We start from the raw sequence: 18,236 nt of genomic DNA on the forward strand, positions 1-18,236 counted from the left end.
CTGGAAAGCCTTCTCCTCTAATAGTTTCTGACCTTAAAAATATAGACTTTTCCTCTCTACATTACAAAGATTCTTTGACTTGATATTTTAAATGAAGCTCATTAGATAGACATTATTATTTGTATGAACAGTCTTTGTCATTCTTTGATATTGCCTATTCCACTACGTTTTAGTTGTATATGTATTGAAATATGCTTAAATTAATATTATAGACACAGCAGAAGTTTTTTTAATTAACAAAATATTTGTAATATCTAAATTACTCACCAATTTCTTGTACTGGTTTCCTTTAAGTACAGGACACAAATTTGTACATTTCATAAGGCTGCCATCTTGGATCTTATAATCTAAGAAGATGGCGATAGGAGTTAGAGTATCAGTTTTGTCCTAAGAAAAAACAAAGCAATTTAAAAAATAAGTCATTTAAAGACATCAACCAAACAAATATTTAAAGAAATCAACTCAACAAAAATTTATAATTAAGAAATCTTAAAAAATGACAGTTTAAAAACTATAAAAAAAAAAAAAAATTGTCAGAAAAATGCCACCACCAATAAAATGAGAATTTTTCATTACCTTAATCAACAAATCGAAATCAACTGGAGTTGGTGTACTAGAGATTGAAAGGTTAAATTGTTTGGATTCTTTATAGTCGGAACCAGATATAATAAGTGCACGATGGACACTGCTTGATGCATTGTTGGCCAATGAAGAAACCTCAGAACTTAACTTGCAATCCAACTCTATAAATAAATGTTAGAACATCAGAAACAAATAACACAAGTAAATATTGATATTAATTGCTGATTTCCATCAATAGGAAAAGGGTATCGATAAAGAAATTAATAAGAAACATTAAAATGCAAGGTAAAATGGACAATTTCACAAAGAAATTTATTTCATTTTTTTTTATGTGTCCAGTGTAAGTTTATTAAAAAAAAAAAAATAAATAATTTGAAATGGTTGTTGAACTTTTAAAATATCTATTTTTATTGTAAATGTCAGAATTTGAGAAGCTTTTTTCTTAAAAATACAAAGGTTATATTTAGACAATTTCACGTAATATTAAGGAAGTAAGTTCTAATAAAAGAAAAAAAAATTACAAACATGTTATATATTCATACTATAAGACACACAAAAGCTGCTACTGGTCAGGCAGTCATACTTACGTAGTGTTGAAGGTAGATAAGAATAAGGAGTATGATATGACACTGTTAGTTTTAATTTTAAACAGATCGACTTTGTATTTGGTGGAGGGCAGTTGTACTTTGTCACATCTATTCTCTCAGGTTCGGTTGTTGCTGTGAATTTAAGGTCTATGACAGGCCGGGACTTCAGCAGACGGACTTCATTTGATAAATATGAACCAACAAGAAAATCTGCAATTGGAAGATGGCTTTTATTTAGTAAGAAGCTTTTATATATACATATAATTATTTACTATAATAATTAAATATTTACAGACACTAGTGTTTCATCCTTTAGGGAATCATTAAGAGCTAAATTAGTAAACTGAAAAAAATATATATATATGTATAAACATTTGACCCCTCCTTTTACTTAAAAATTCACCAAAATCAGGAAATTAACCAATTTTAATGAAATTTTCAGTATTTATAAAATAATGATCACGGAATATAATGAACCCATTAGTTTTATTTAAATCTTAGTGAAAATGTATTATTTAGTTTAAACAAAAAATACCTTTACTAAAAAGTTATGGTTTTCAGTAATAAAAAAATTAAAAAAATTAAAGGAATTTATTTTTGTTTTTTTTATGAAAAAGCATCGTAAATTATAACAATTTTAAAAAATTATTTAATTTTTACAGGAACATTACGAAAAAAAAAAAGCCCCTAAAATCCATATTAAGGAATTCAATATAACTTGAAAAAAAAAAAAATTCTCGAACTACCAATATTACCATTGAATTAAGCATTGTTTAATATTTTCACACAAAAAAAATTAAAAAAAAAAAAAAAAAAAAAAATTTAAAAAATTTCACACAAAAAAAATTATAAAAGATTTCTACTTTTTTTTTTTAATTACAGATTTTGCATAATCTTTATATGCAAGATTTTAATAATTTCCTTGCTCACATGAATGGGAAACTTTTGGCGTAACATAATTTTTATATAATCTTGAATAATAATTTTAAAAAAAAAAAAAATTAATTTAAAAACAGGAACAGAAAAAAATAAATTAAAAAATGATAAAAATGATGCAAGTGTTCAGGATAAGAATGTACGGATGCACATCTGGGGAAAAAAAAAAAGAAAACGGACACCCCTACCTCCTTTTAATATCATGACTTCATTTTGAAACAGTGTTTTGATTGGCTGTAATTTTGGGTTTCCATATTTGTAGTGTTTACAAAACTCCTGTTTGTTGAGTTTGGGCGAACACCAAAATTACTCACTTTTTGGGGACTAATTAAGCTATTTTTTGTAAAACAAGGTGTTTTTTTTTTGTTTTTTTAATTTTATTCAATATCTTAGGACTTTACTAATTATCTTTGAAATAGACCCAGAAAACTAATATTCATTTTTTAAAGGATTTTACGATGAATTTATTTAACTTCAAAATTTAGCTGAATTGGTCAGCTCGTCGTGAAAACATTTTTCATAACTTTTTTTTCATGTGTACAAATATTTTTTTTCTTTTAGGAAATTAACTTTAGTCTCTAATCTTTCAAATACAATCAAAAAGTAGTCAGAAACCTACAAAAAAATTATGATAAATCTGCTTTCAAAACTATGTTCCCCTATTTTTAATCGTCCATTTTTGCCCATACTGAACAATTTGGAAGAAGTAAATTGGTTCTTGTCTAGAATTTCCCCTCTATCAAAAAACAAAAATAAAAAAAATAAAAATCTGTATGATGTACGTGATCATAACGAAACGAAAATATGATATTCCAAACATCACAAATAAATCAAGTAGTTTTATTTTTAAATAAGAAAATTAATTCTTATGATTAAGTCAGGAGCAACTGTCTCATGTTGCCATCTTGAAAATAAGCCCACAAAGATTCAAACTTGCAAGATTTTTTTGTTGTAATGCCTGCAAATTCCCATTAATAAGTATAAAATGATTTTCTTTCTATAAATAAAACTACTTGATCAATTTACATGATTTTTTGGAATATGAATATTTTTGTTTTGTTATGGGCAATTCTGGACAAGAACCAATAAATTTACTGTGCAGTTACTATACCCATTTAATTACCCTCCCACAAGAGCAGATTTAGAAACATGGTCAGTTTAATAGAGAGTAGTTCAGCTTACAAATAAAAAAGAAAAAGGAATATTTTAGACCAAAACAAAAATAAAAACTGTCTCAGTATAGAAGGATTTCTCTTTCTTTGACAGGACAGAAACGAGAAAGTGTAGTATCAAAACAGATATTATACTTTTCTCCAAGCCAAAAGGCGTAATCATGTTGACACTCTGGTTCTTGTTAGATCACCAAAGTTAAGCAACATTGAGCCTAGTCAGTACTAGATGGGTGACCATTTGTAAATACCAGGTGCCATATGTAAGAGGACGTCGACACCTTTCTGCAAGAAATGCAAAAACCTGCCATTGTTATCTCCCCTGATGGGAATATACATGCAACTGGGGACTGCTTGTGAATTTCATACTTCCATGGAACTTTCTTCTTTGAAAAAAGCCAGTTCAACCTGCCTAGGGTTAATTCCACTTTGGTACGGGTACAGTAGATTTTATTGCAAGAAAATTCCAAAATATGCACGTAACTTCTTAATAAAAGATTATAAAAAAAAAAAGAAAAAGTGTCCTTACCTGGGTATGAATCAGCATTAATGTCTACAGCTTTTGAAATAGATATCCCAAATCCTTTCATTTTTTTACCAAAATCCTGGCCAGATATTCGTTGGGAAAAATTAGCTGGAAATCCATGCGGACCAAGATTGTAAATATAAATGGCACCTTCTTGATTGTTTTCATAAGGAGCACCAATTATGATATCTGTGGGGAAAAGAAGTATTAAGATCTGAATGGCTTGATGATTTAAAAAAAAAAAAAAAAACGACAGATAAAAAAAATAAAGCCATAAATTACAGAAACACTAGACTTGACTTTTCAGCCTGTTAAAACAGGCAAAAATTATAGCTGTTGACTTAGAACAACTGCTTAATTTTTTTATTACATTTTCACCCCAAACAAGGCACATTACCACTTTGGTATAGGGGGCTACTATCAGGGGCAACAACTACTGGAATACTATGTAGGGATTTGGGCAGCAAGATGTCGGTTCACATTGCATTTGAACTTCTGCACGTCAGTACAGTTGGGGAAGCAGGGACCTGGAATGGAATTACAAAGTCTAGCGGTTCTGGGGAAGAAACTACTGGAGTAGAAAGATCTTTTACATCTAGGGATCTCTGTGTGGGGGTGGGATTTAGCAGCCTGTTGGGTTTGTCGAGGGTGTTCATGTCGTGGGGGCACAAGTGCTTGCAGTTGTCAGAGCATTCACCTTTAAAATACTTGTAGAACAAGCAGAGGGATGCAACGTTTCGCCGATGGGACAGAGGCTGAATCTTAGATGCCAGTTCAGGGCCTATCAGATTTGCGACTCTTTTGAACTTTATCCAATGCCAAATTGATGGATGAATACGGTTATATTTGCACTCATTTTGTATTAAATACTGATCCCTATTAAACCCTAATTGTGCGTTGAATGGCGACCATAACACTTAGTTCACTGCATAAAGGTCCATACAAAATTTCAACCAAATTAATTCTGTAGTTTCTGAGAAATGTGGGATGGACAGCGACAGATAGACTAAAGGAAATATAATATAGATATTCAGAGATTGTGTGGCTGAAATCAAAATTACGTCCCTTGTATGTCAGTTTTTCTATCTTGCATAGGGGGGCACTTATGTTTTTTTTGTTCACGTTATAAATAATTAAATAATAAATAAATAAAAGATGAGACGTTAGCAGAACTTGCTTTGTCTTAGCATAAAATGCTGTGTTTTGTTTGTGCTTCTATTCTAATTGAGACATATTAACCATGTCAAACATGGTTAAAAATGTCCACATGGATCCATTGTGCAACAAATAATGTGCTAAGTCAATCAGTTCTAAGCAATAGTCTTCTGGAGGTTGCAGGTTCAATCCTCAGTACAGGCGGTACTAAGAATTCAATTACTTAGGATTTTTATCCAGTCATGTCTGACAGAATACGAGCAATCCAACCTTGTAGATTAAGTCAGTTTGTAATTTTGTATAAATTTTCAGAGTTTGACAAGATGCATTTGAACATCCAAGATGAGAACACTAGTTTGAAAAATTCAAATTATATAAAATTATCAATCCTCAAATAAAAAAATTTATAACATAACCAAGGATATTGTTAAAATGGATACCAATTTTCATAAAGTTTGACAATGTAGTTTTTAAGATTTATTGATTAAAAAAAACAAAAACACATGATGAAACTGGCAGATATAGGAACATATTTGAAAAATATTTTTAAGCAATGCTCAGTTTTTTTTGTTTTATCTGTTAACCAACATACATTTTTCAGAGCTTTTCCAGAATTACCCCTATATTAAAAAAAAAAGACAAAAACCTGTATGATGAACATACCTGTGACTGAAAGAAAATATTGTATCACTAAAATAAAAAATTAGTCGATTTTATTTATAAATAAAAAAAATAAAATTTTGAGGCTAAACAAACAGTGACAATATCATGACACCATCTTGAAAATAAGGAAAATAATTCTAAATAATGCAATCTTGTGAGATTAAAAAAAAAATAAAAAAAAATTAACATTGAAAAACTTCCCATTCGCTTAAAAATGATTGTCTTTATAAAAATAAATCTATTTGATCAATTAACGTGATTTTTGTAATATCTTCTTTCTGTGATGCAAAGTTTTATTTATGTTTGCATTATAAGATAAAGGAAATTCTGGACAAGTACCATTTTTCTATTATCTGAAGTCAGATTATTTACAAGTTGCAGACATTAGTCTGTTATCTGAATACCTTATGTCAGAAAAATCTTCAAATGTTGAGGTCACAATAATTTGAAAGTCACACTTTGTCAAAGTGAAAACTAAAAAGGGACATAAAATATGATCGATATATCATTTCTGGGACAAGCATCATTTCTTTGAACTTTCCAAAGGATCGAAAAAAAAAAAAAAAAAAAAAAAAAAGAAGAAGTGAAGTATGCCTGGTCCCCCATGAGTGCACAGTAAAGGAGGCATAAAAAAAAATGACTAAGTTCAGCACACCCCTCCCCCATTTAGCCCCAAAAGTCCCCAGGGGACATCAAATCCTGGTGAAAATGAACAAACGGTGTAGTTTTAGGCCTTAACATATGTAAATTTGAGTTCTGCACCATACAAAAAAAAAAAAGAAATGACTAAGTCCATTTGTCTCCTCCCTCATTTAGCCCCAAAAGTCCCCAAGGCCTTACAACAACTTTCATGGAACATTTTAGATTAGGGTTTCCCAATAGGAACCGTACCTCCCACCAGGTGGAGAGAGAGGGATATTACAAGACTTCAGGTAGGCGGTGGCCTAAGACCCTTTAAGGAGGCAGTGAAAGATTGAGGGTTCTCATAACATTACTAGACGTTTCTCAACCCATTTTTTTCTATGAAAAGCATTTCACATTTCATATGTACTAAGAGATGGTAATTTAAGAATCTATGGTGGACACTTACAACAACGGAATGATGACTAAGATTTCAAGACTTAATTGAACTGAGCATTCCTTTAGATGTAAAGTAGAACAAAAAGGTTATTTGCAAAAATTGAATTACAATGTGACAAAGAAATGAAGATAATCTTTGAAAAACAAAGTACGAATTAAATATGGTTACATTGCAGTGCCAAGTTTTCACTATGGTAGAATAAAGGGAAGTTACTTTTTATTGCCTTCCCATCATATGTAGTGGAGAAAGAATTTAGCGCCGAAAACAATATTCTAACAAAAAATAGAAACCGAATGGATATAGTGAAATGTGGTGATCTAAGATTTTTTCTATCAAATATGGAACCAAATATTCCATAACTTGTTTCCAATCATCAACAACAATTTGCATACTGATTGGTGATTCCTGTGATTATTTTTCTAATTTTTATTTTATTAATTATTGTATCAGCAATGCTATTAATTGACCTACTTGATTTATAGTTGTTACTGTTCCCATTTGATTGATAGTTTATTCAACAAAATTCTGCACTATGTGAATATTCAATTATTTATTTTCACCTTAATTATGTACTACCAATATTACTAACATTATTATATAAAGATGCATATAGGGAGAGGGTGGTAGGGAAGCGTCTGCTGGAAAAGGTTGGGAAACCTTGTTCTAAATGCTTGATTTTAGGCTCAAAATTATATATGGTTGATTGGATTTTGCATGGGTGTTACGCTTCACGCATGTGTATTACTGTTGTTTGAAAAAAAAAAAAAATGTACTAATGTAATGAAACCATGGGCTGCCCCACTCAACAACAAATGGTTATCCAAATTATTTAAATTTGAATTCAAATCTGTAATTTTAGAAAGCCAGTACAATGCAGACTTTTTTTTTGAACATTTGTTTATAAGCCACTTTTCAATGATATAACACCTTCTTCAGGAGTAGAATATAAGTTTATGTTATTCTTTTTTTCTTCATCCTTCCTCGTAGCATGTCAACAGTGATAGTTTCACATGTTCTAATCAGGAAGAAATCATGAAGCTGCATGAAATGAATTATTGTTACAGATTGAAAATGGATGCTAAATAACTACGTAAAAATGATACAGAAACTCAGTGGAATGTTCAGATTTATTTAACAAGTTATGATTGAGATTTTGATAATTTGTACCAATAGATTTGCAATGATAATCTCTAGATCTGTGTGCGTGTGTCTCAAAGTCATGACCGACTTTCCTCTATATCCCTGAGAGATCACTCATTTGTCGGTTCAAGGGAAGTAAGTCTTTTTTTTTCTTTTTTTTTTTTAGGTTGATCGTAACATGACTGGTCTTAGAGATTATTTGCTGCTTTTGCTTTTCCAGTTCAAAATATGGCTCAAAAGGGTTAAGCAGTAAACAACTGATTATCAGTGTATGTATCTATGGTGTTTGCTGATGGAATTAAAACCGGCTGCAGATCATTTGAACATTAGTAAAGTTTGTACATTGCCAAAGAAGCTGGCTCAACCAACCCTGGTAAATACCATCACAAGTAAATATTTAGTTCCAGATGGTTTCTAGATTAATACGTAGCACAAAAACTGAAAAATAAAATATAAAAAAAAAAAAAAACACAAGAAAAACATACCATTATAACCATCGTTATTAATATCCCCAACATCTTTTATAGTTGTACCAAATTGGCTTCTTTCCTTTTCCATTCCCAAAATTGTTTTGTGATATTTTAAATTCTGTGAAAAAAAAAAAAAAAAAAAATTTTTTAACCAAAATTTACTTATTAAATTCCGGTAATGTTCATCTACCAAAGTCAATATTAATTTAATTGACCCAGTTAATTAAGCTTAACGATTATCAGTATTAATAATCAAGCATATATATTATAATTTTGCAATAACCAAGACAAAAATGTATTGTAACAGATTTATTATAAGATGTATTTCTTCAGTGACAATCGTTTCTTAACCATTTGGACAAGCTTAAACATTATTTTGTTAAAAGATATTTCAAAATGGCTAATCAGACACAAAATACAACTGTAATAAATATAAAAATATACACAATCATTTATTTTACTAATACAAGTAGCAAACTCACTTCCTTTATTTTCTTGATTAATTTTGAATTGTGTAGGCAACTTTCGTATTTCTTATTTTAATTATTAGATAATTGCTATTAAATAATTTAATTAATATATATATATATATATATATATATATATATATGCTGTGACAGTTAATTGGAATTGGGAGGGGGGAATCTGAGCTTTTGGGGGTATCGGAATAATTCGAGCTTATTTTCCGATGCCAAAATCAATTCCTTAAATAATCTTTTTTATTTGAATTTATATAAAGAAAAATCTTCCACTGCTTGTAGTAATAATAAAATAATAAATATATTTATTGATTTAACTTCCAGTAAGATTAAAATCTCTAAATTACCCCCTCACAAGTGTGTTTTTACATTTGAGAAAATATACGCACATTTAAGATGTGTTTTTACGGTAATCAAGATAAAATAGCACCTTTATAGTTAACTATATAGAGAGTTATAAAGAATCGGAATCGATAATTGGACTGGAATCAGTAATTGTACAGGGAAAAATATTGGGATTATCCCATCAGTAACATATATATTATTTGCTATCAGCATAATAAGCAAGTGCACAACATCGGTGAGAGGGTGTATAATTTAAGAGTTTATGGTGAACACTTATAACTGAATAAATAAGATTTCAAGACTTAATTGAACTGAGCATTCCTTTACGTGTAAGACAAAACAAAAACGGTCGTTTGCAAGAATTGAATTACATAGGTTTAAATAATATATATTAACTGTTGGGACGATAAATTGGGGCTAGGTAAAAATCGGAATCAGTATTGAAAATTTTATGCCTATTTTCTGATGCCAAAAACGATTCTTTTAATTGCTTTTAATTTGTTTGCTTGTGTTTAAAATTTTTCATGCTGTTACATGGTATAAACATTTCTTGATTTTAAATGACCAGTGATACTAACATCTAAAGATCACACCTCTCACAAGTGTATCTTTCCATTTGTAAAAATATATGCACATATTAGTTAGGTTTTTATGGTAATCTGCAAATAAAAAAATAAAAAAAACTTTATAACTAGGTTTTAAAAAAATCTGAATCAGGAACTTAGAACAGAATCTGTAATTTTATCGAAATCAGAAAAAACTTGAAATCGTCCCATCACATACATACATACACACACACACACACACATATATATATTAAATAAAAAGGGGGGGTAGCAGATATAATCACAATAACTGGAAAAATTTTATGTGAAATAAGTTTTATGTAATTGATATGAGATTGCAATTTATATCCTTTTTCAGATCTTTAGGAATTAGGACGGGTCAACCAAAGTCTTAGTGCCTACGATTGAGCAAGACAAACTGTTCAAAAACTGGTATGGAAAAGAATAGGCTCAGTCAGCCCAAAAGATGTTGCATGATCGATATCCATCATAAAATGCCCCTACAAAGTGGAAAAGATTATAGAACCATTTATGAAAACAGGAAAATGCATCTGCAATGTTTTTTTTAAAGACACATACATTATACATATATAATTAATTAAAACAAGTTCAAACATATTTTAAATGAATTTAATACGAATATATCTTTTTCAAAAGCACTCAATTCTAGATAGAGTTTTACAAATCTTTATTACCCATCACTGTTGTCCTATCTGCAGAGCAAAAACAGGAAGTCAAGAAAAGCAGATAATCTTGACTATAACCAAAAAGAAAAATATGCAAGGACAAGTGTGTGCATTATTTTGTTTGTAATTTAATTGAAGGTCTAAGAAACTAGTGTCAAGGCAAAATGTATTATCTTTAATTATTGCTCATTTTGGAGTACCTCAAGTACAACTGATCCAACCAGGCAAAAAGGATCATTTATGAAATTTTTTTTTATCCAGTTATTCTGATGTAAGATATGTTTGAATTATAGGTTTTAATTTCCATATTTTTTGATATGCACAGCATAATCACATTGACATATCGGTTCCTATTAGATTACCAAAGTTAAGCGACGTTGAGCCTCGCCAAAAATAAAATGGGTGACCATTTGATAATACCAGGTGCTGTATGTGCTCGGAGCTATTCTTGCCCAAGACATGCTACATGAAATAATGCAGCACCTCCACGACCCCGGAGGGTTAAGGGACTTGTCCATTCTTAGATGAGAATTATTTAATTTGATCCCAATCTCTTTAAAGCAAGATACTGACCATCAGGTTAAACTCAGCTCTTATGAAAACCCCCTCTTCAACAACTCAACAATACTTCTCTTTTGATTCACATAAGCAAGGGTGATTAGATAACAGAATACTTTTTTTTTTTAAACTCTCCACTATGCAAATACAATGCAAGTATGTTCCAGTTGTAGACAAAATGTAATTGCGTAACAGAGTGCAGATGCACCTATGGCAGCAGTAGCAGCTGCATGCAAATGACTGAGCCGTGTGCAAGGTGACATCATCGCAATGGAAGAAAAGAAACAGATTATAAAAAGAAAACTGAACCCTTGATGTTAGAGAAGACAGAGAGAGATAGACAGGTTTCACATATGGCCCAAGGATAGGAAAAGGCGCGTCCTAAACATGGCAGGACAAACAGAGCACCATGTGCTCAACATGCTAGAGTCTTGTTAAGCACATTGGATTAAAATTTTTGAACAAAAGACAGGCTGTTATTCTGGAAAGTACCTGTAAATAAATGTCGTTTCATTGTAAAAAAAAAAGAAAAAAAAAAGAAAAGCAAATCGAATTCTTTCCTTGTCTTTATTTCCTTGCGACAGTGCCTACATGTTAACACGTGTGTAACGTTACAATTGTATTCGTCTCTATAAAATGTAATGTAAACAAAATAAAACTTACTTGTCCATCACTTAAATACAACATAACAGCACCGCCTTCTAAAACGTGTTTGGAATACAAAGGGGTTCCCACCAGCATATCGTCAAAACCATCACTATTGATATCAGTAACACATATAGAAGCACCAAAGTAAGCACCAAGCTGCAAGAGAAAAATAAAAATAATTTAAAGAAATAAATTAAAAGACAAGTTTCCACAATTGTATATGTAGACATAAATGTAGAAATTTCCTAGTTGGTATCTGGGGGAAGGCTTAATCCACTGGGAGAGATGCACTCCCAGTTTCCGTTAAGACATGCATTTAGAAGAAGGAACAACTCTGATGTAAAACTTGAGGTCTACTGTCTGCTTTGTCTTGTGGTAGCCATTGCACCGACTGAGATTAGTAATTGTACCAAAAAGTGTGGATCATTCTATGCAAGTCTTCACTACTATAAACAAATCATTTGTGTGGATTTCCAAACAACTTAATTGTTGTGGCAGACCTTATATGTGGAAATTGATGGGAGTATCTATTATTATATATGATTTTACTTTACATTAAAGTTGAAAATGCGCACATTAAAAAAAAAAATAAATAAATATAAACTGACTCTCCAAAACAATGATGCCAGCTTTTAAAAAATTGGACTCTCAAATTATAATTAACAATTCTCTAAAATATGAATCTCGAGTAACCTGATAAAAATGACGCCAATTCAATCTTATCTCACTAAACATTCGATGTGGTGCCAACTAGTTGCATCAACTTTACTCTCCTCATGAGAGGAAAGTTTCTATACTTTATTTCAATGATGATTCACTCATACAAAACAATGCTCATTTGCATAAGTGAAATCTTGTCATTGCACAAAAATAAGGAGAATGTTCTAGGTTCAACCCGATGGATGACACATGGTGTGACGTTTACTATTACCTCATAGACCCGCATAATGGCTCTTATACTTTAAGTTGCAATTCCTTACAACCTATTCAGCCAGTCTATCCTATAAGCATTTCTCTATCAGAGTTGCAAGTGATTACTGATCAAGCAAATAAAAATCTGAAATTAAGATAGATTTCCCCGACTAATTTCTCAACCTAGTGTTGACTCATAAACTTATTAAAAAAAAAAAAGAAAAAAAGTAGAATCTCATTGGAGGCAGTGATTTAGTAAAGGGTGTTATTCTACAATAGTTTTTTTTTTTTTTTTTTTTTTTTTCATTCTGAAAATATTGAATACTATGTTTTAAAGGAGACAGGAAAATATTAATTGATGAAACAAAAGTCTTCTACTTTTCCAATGCATGAATTGTTTGAAGTATGAAAAACAACATTTTCAGAGAGAGAGAGAGAGAGAGAAGGGGGGGGGCAGTTTTTTTTTTTTTCCAAACAAACAATAGCCATTAGAATTCAAAGTGTGTAATGTATTTTTATGACATGGAATAAGATTTTTTTTTTTCAAATTATGCAGTCATTAGAATTAAAAAAATGTGATTTGACACGAAAAGAATGTTTTTGTTCTTTGTTTTGACTGAATTATAGGCGTTAAAATTCAAAATGTGTAATGTGTTTATGAAATGGAATGAGTTTTGTTTTTTATTTTATCATCCATATTTTGTTGAGGATTTGTTGTAAAATAATCTAAATTAATCAAGATCTAAATTAAATTCTGTTAGTACGAGTTAGCTGATAAAAAGGATATAAAACTGTAGAAACCTTTATGTAATTCTAGTAGAGTTTTTAGTGCTGATTAAAGAAATCTTTGCTTAAATTTATTATTTAAAATGAATTTAAGGAGTCTAACTTGTACAAAATTACAAGAATGATCGTGTTGTATGCATGAGACAATAGTACGTTCAAGGAATTGTTATTTTTTATATATGTCTTATTTTGACCAAGATTTTTCCTCAGTTTCCATTGAGTTTCACCAACAAATCTGATGACAATTATTACATGAGAGAGTATATATTCAGGGCTCTACATTGTGAGTAAAACAGTCGTATTTGCGAGTGATTTTTCAAAGTGGCGACTAGAAATAATGAAACTTATCTTTTGGCAATTGCATTTCTTTCACTGACAATTTTCCAAGGCTCACTACTGAGTGGAAAATATCTTTTCAACTTTTTTATAATAAAATGAAAAAAATTATTTATACAATATAAGTTTAATAGAATAATGTACTCTTTTTTTTTTTTTTAACGACGGCTGTTTAAAAAAAAACATCTAAAGAAATCAGAATGTTTATACCTTCAAGTATCAACATAAAATTTGTTGGCTTGTAACTTTTGTATTTGGCTTCTAAACAAAAGTATTTAGTTGTCAAAGATCAACTATATATAAATTTGTCCATAGAGCCCTAATATTGTATTGAATGTTGGTATTTGTTTTTGTTTTTAATGTTTTATAGTTTATGATGTAGTTTGTATTGTTGGAATTTCTAGTTTATTTTGAATGTTTCAAATTTGATTATTTGTGCAAGTAGGTATGTGTATTTATAAAAAATGTATCCAGTATATATGAATTTTGCTTACTGTTTCTGGAAAATTATATGGGATGAATATCAACTTAAGAGAGCTTGTTATGGTTTTCAAAAACGGTTCTCTATTACCAGGTTTGAAACCGACAATACTGATAACTTATCTAAACTTTCTGAAAGTAAAAATATAAATAATACGCTCTTATTTTGGGAATTTTTCCTTATAATAAAGCACTCTGCTGGAATCCTTTTTTACTTTATTTTTTTTAATATATATATATATATATATATATATATAAAATTTAGTTTTTATATTTAAATTTCATTCAGAAAAACAAATTTTTTTTCAAAATAAAAAGTTATTGTTTGAACAAATGCCAAAATACAATATTTATAATATAATATAAATATTGTATTCTTTGTCTAAACAATAAATTTTTATCTTGAAAATTATCTTTTTTTCTGAATGAAATTTAAATATAAATAAAAACTGTAAATTTTTATTTACTCTATCTAGTATATTGAGCAATTTTATTTGGCTGGGATTGTCTTAAATAAAAATATTACCCTCCAAAAGTATTTTGTAAGACTTGAAACATCAAGATTCACTAATTTGTGATCTGATTTATCTCATTATTCTGAGATATATATATATCTCAGAGGGTAATTCTAAAAGTAAAGTCTCCTAAAAGTTGAAAAGCTATGATTACGGGAGTAGTGCCATTAAAACGAGCGACCTTTTGTTATCTAGAATTTGTTTTTCTACATAGCAACCACTATTCTCAATGAAATTTTACCAGAAATTTAACATATCTGCTTCTAATAATGCACGCTCATAATCTTAGAGTCTTACACCATCAATATCTGCAACAGAGAGATGATCCTTTCAGGTCATGAATGCCAAGTTCAGTCATTATAGCAATGCAATTTGCAATCCTCTCTGATCCATTCAGGCAGAATAAAAGAAATAGGAGGCATTACTTTTGGAATGCCCCTCATATATATATATATATATATATATATATATAACACACACACACATATATATATATATACATTTGTGCATTTTGGCAGCAAGTCATTATTCAAGCACATCTGATTGAACACGACAGTTTCTTTTTTACGATTTTGTTGGATATCTTTTCAATTTGCCAAGCAGTCTTTATTTTAGCTGGCACGTTGTATATTATGGCACCCAAAAGTTGTTGCTTGGCCATATTCTTCTCAAGCGCTTTCTATTGCTGTCGTTCTTTTAATTGAGGCTTGGTGTATTTATAGTTTTTTTTTTTTTTTTATTGGTTATAAAAAGGTGGGTGCAGGATGGATAAGGGCGAATTATTTTTGTTTTTAATTTTCTTTTTTTAATATTTTATTTATTGTTAATTATTGAATACAGTTAGTATATGTGTCCCGGTGTTATTAACCGGATCTCATTTAATACCAAGACAAATAAATAAACTAAATAAATAAAATATAAAATAAGAAAATAAAAATTAAAAATAAAAATAATTCGCCTCTAACCATCCTGCACCACATTTATAACCAATAAAAAAAAAAAAACTAACTATAAATACACCAAGTCTCAATAAAGAAAAAGAAAACGACAGCAACAAATAAATGCTCCTGATGACGAATGTACCGATAGAAAGCGCTCGAGAAGAATATGGCCAAGCAACAACTTTTGGGTGCCATAATATACAACATGCCAGCTGAAATAAAAGACTGCTCAGCGAATTGAAAAGATTCACAATAAAATCGGAAAAAAGAAAAACTTGTGTTCAATCAGACGTGCTTGAATAATATATATATGTTTTTTTTTAAACTAATTTCTCATGTCTCCCTTTCAATTTGTGACCCCACCCCTGGTGACAATCATATCATACCTGCTTTGTCATATGCATTATTCATCTAGTTACTAAAATGAAATCTGTCTAAAAACGAGGTGAAGAACAGAAGATTTTAAGATCATACTCAAATCAGATACTTGGATGAGGTAACTATTGAAAAAAAGTCACGTTTGAAAGCTTTTTTTTTTTTTTTTTTGGTTGCTCAGGGTAAAACTGAATGTGACCTACTGCTAAACAAATCTTGCATGTGAAGATTCCTACTTTATTTTGTCTGTTCTTTCAGGGTTTTGAAAAATGGACCGGAATGAAACCTATGAAATGAATGATTTTGCAGATAAGGGTTGAAGAAAGGTCATGGTTTTATTGTAATGGAAAGTCAAAAACATGCAAATATTTACCTGGTTCGTATCGGAGATTTCTTGTCTTACAAAAGTATTTTTATTCACAATATATACCTGAAAAATAAAAAATTTACCAGTCATGTGAAATTTATCATTTTTAATTTTGTATTCAAATATAAATATGTATAACAAAGTTCATTTACACAGTTTGATAATGCAATACTAGAGCTTTGAACACTTTATTATATCACTTTACTGAGAACAGAAACTCATGCTCATCCCCAAAAAGTTCAGTTTATTATACAAGCATGCAATAATTTCAGCTTGTACTGATATTCTTATATATAGTTCTGTATATATACCCTTTATTTGTTTTTACATAAGCAGTAATATGTTGCTACACAGTCATGAGAATGTTTCAGTCAGCTAGTTACCAATAACTAGAGACTTCTTCAGGTGATACAGCTTATACGATAGCAACATTTGCAATTTTTGCTTTCGTATAAGCTGTATTGCTTATAGAGGTCTCTAATTACTGGTAACTAGCTGAGTGAAACAGGCTCATGATTGTCCTAACATATTACTGCTTATGTAAAAACAAATAAAGAGTATACCCTGCTCTACTTTAGTATTGAGCACTCTTGTATTAACCTCATTAAACTTCATTGGTTACTTAACCTCTAGAAAACAATCTTAGAATATATATATATATATATATTAGTATGGCTAGCTCCTTGGCCCTAAGAATATAGATGAAGACAAACAAGAAAAAGTTGTATCAACTTAAGGATATTTCTCCTCTCAGACAGTCTGTACATTTATAATTTGGGATTTTTTTTTGGGGGGGGGGGGTCTTTTACAACCTCACAACATATGCGCCAGCTACATAATCTTATATCATCAGTACAAATAAATGATAAGTTTTAAAGTACAATTATTTTAAATAATTGTTCTAACTTTAGGTGTTCAGATTTAGTATTAGTAGCATAACATGAGGGTTAAATAAGATAAAAAAATTTTGGCTGATGAAGACAAGATTACGTCGAAAAGTACTTAAACAAATAAATGTTTAGTCAAAAAAAAAAAAAAAAAAAAATCCACATTGAATTGGCTTAAGCTTAAATTTAACAACACTTTCCATGGAGAGAACATCTTATATATATATATATATATATATATATATATATATATATATATGAGAGAGAGTATATTAATAGATAGAATATTAATTAAAATAACAGCAGACCATTTGGATGCTAATACAGTGATAAATTAAAGAATATTTTGCATTTATTCATTTTGCATAAATGAATTTTGCTAAAATAATATTAAGCATTAAAACGACAGAATAAATCAACAGTCCAGAAAGAAATTTACCATTTATTTCAATTTGCTTGTAAAGGCAGACACTAAAAACAAGAGTTATATTTACTCTTAATCGATTCATTATTGAAATAAAAATGTGCAAATATTTTAATCACAAAATTAAATCTACCAGAATGCATTTTGGTTACTCTAAAGAATTCAGCTATTAATATTGTTAATAGTTAAATAAATTAATTACTTTGTGGCACTACAAAATTTATAAGCAATTTGGAAACATTTGATATCAAATACAAAGTCGTTTCTAGCTTTATAATTCTTAGTAAATTTGCATGTATTAACATGCAATTTTTTGAAAGCCATTTGCATTCAATAATTTTATAATCTATACACAGAAAAGACAAAACGGGCATGTGCGTTTTTGTATGTCCAGCAAAGGCTTTTTTCTTGGGGGGTCTCGAGAGGGTTACTATTTCTTAGAATTTTTTTATATACCCTCTAGATCATAATATCTACGATTTGCGAAGGGATGTCATCTCTAGATTTATTTTGATTGGCTTTTAGAAAATTTGCACTATTCCGTTCTGTCGTGTGTTTGATGTTTTTCGTATAAAAGCGAAACTGAATCAAAATAAATGCGAGTTGCTGACCTTCGTGGCCA

At 29.8% G+C, this 18,236-nt stretch overlaps 1 protein-coding gene across 1 annotated transcript in view; it reads right to left on the minus strand.

Annotated features, from left to right (window-relative positions):
* The window catches only part of LOC145292160 (integrin alpha-4-like), a 139,783-nt gene that overhangs the window by 22,187 nt on the left and 99,360 nt on the right, over positions 1–18,236 (minus strand). Inside the window, exons 8-14 of the mRNA XM_080138329.1 lie at positions 16,310–16,366; positions 11,607–11,747; positions 8,325–8,427; positions 3,804–3,989; positions 1,170–1,379; positions 577–743; positions 268–387 (exon numbers count right to left, since the gene is read on the minus strand). Coding sequence (XP_079994455.1) covers positions 268–387; positions 577–743; positions 1,170–1,379; positions 3,804–3,989; positions 8,325–8,427; positions 11,607–11,747; positions 16,310–16,366 — 984 coding nt within the window. The remainder of the gene's footprint in view (positions 1–267; positions 388–576; positions 744–1,169; positions 1,380–3,803; positions 3,990–8,324; positions 8,428–11,606; positions 11,748–16,309; positions 16,367–18,236) is intronic.

The sequence above is a fragment of the Euprymna scolopes genome, chromosome 13 (assembly GCF_053919585.1).
Source record: "Euprymna scolopes isolate OS-2025 chromosome 13, ASM5391958v1, whole genome shotgun sequence".
Classification (NCBI taxonomy): domain Eukaryota; kingdom Metazoa; phylum Mollusca; class Cephalopoda; order Sepiida; family Sepiolidae; genus Euprymna; species Euprymna scolopes.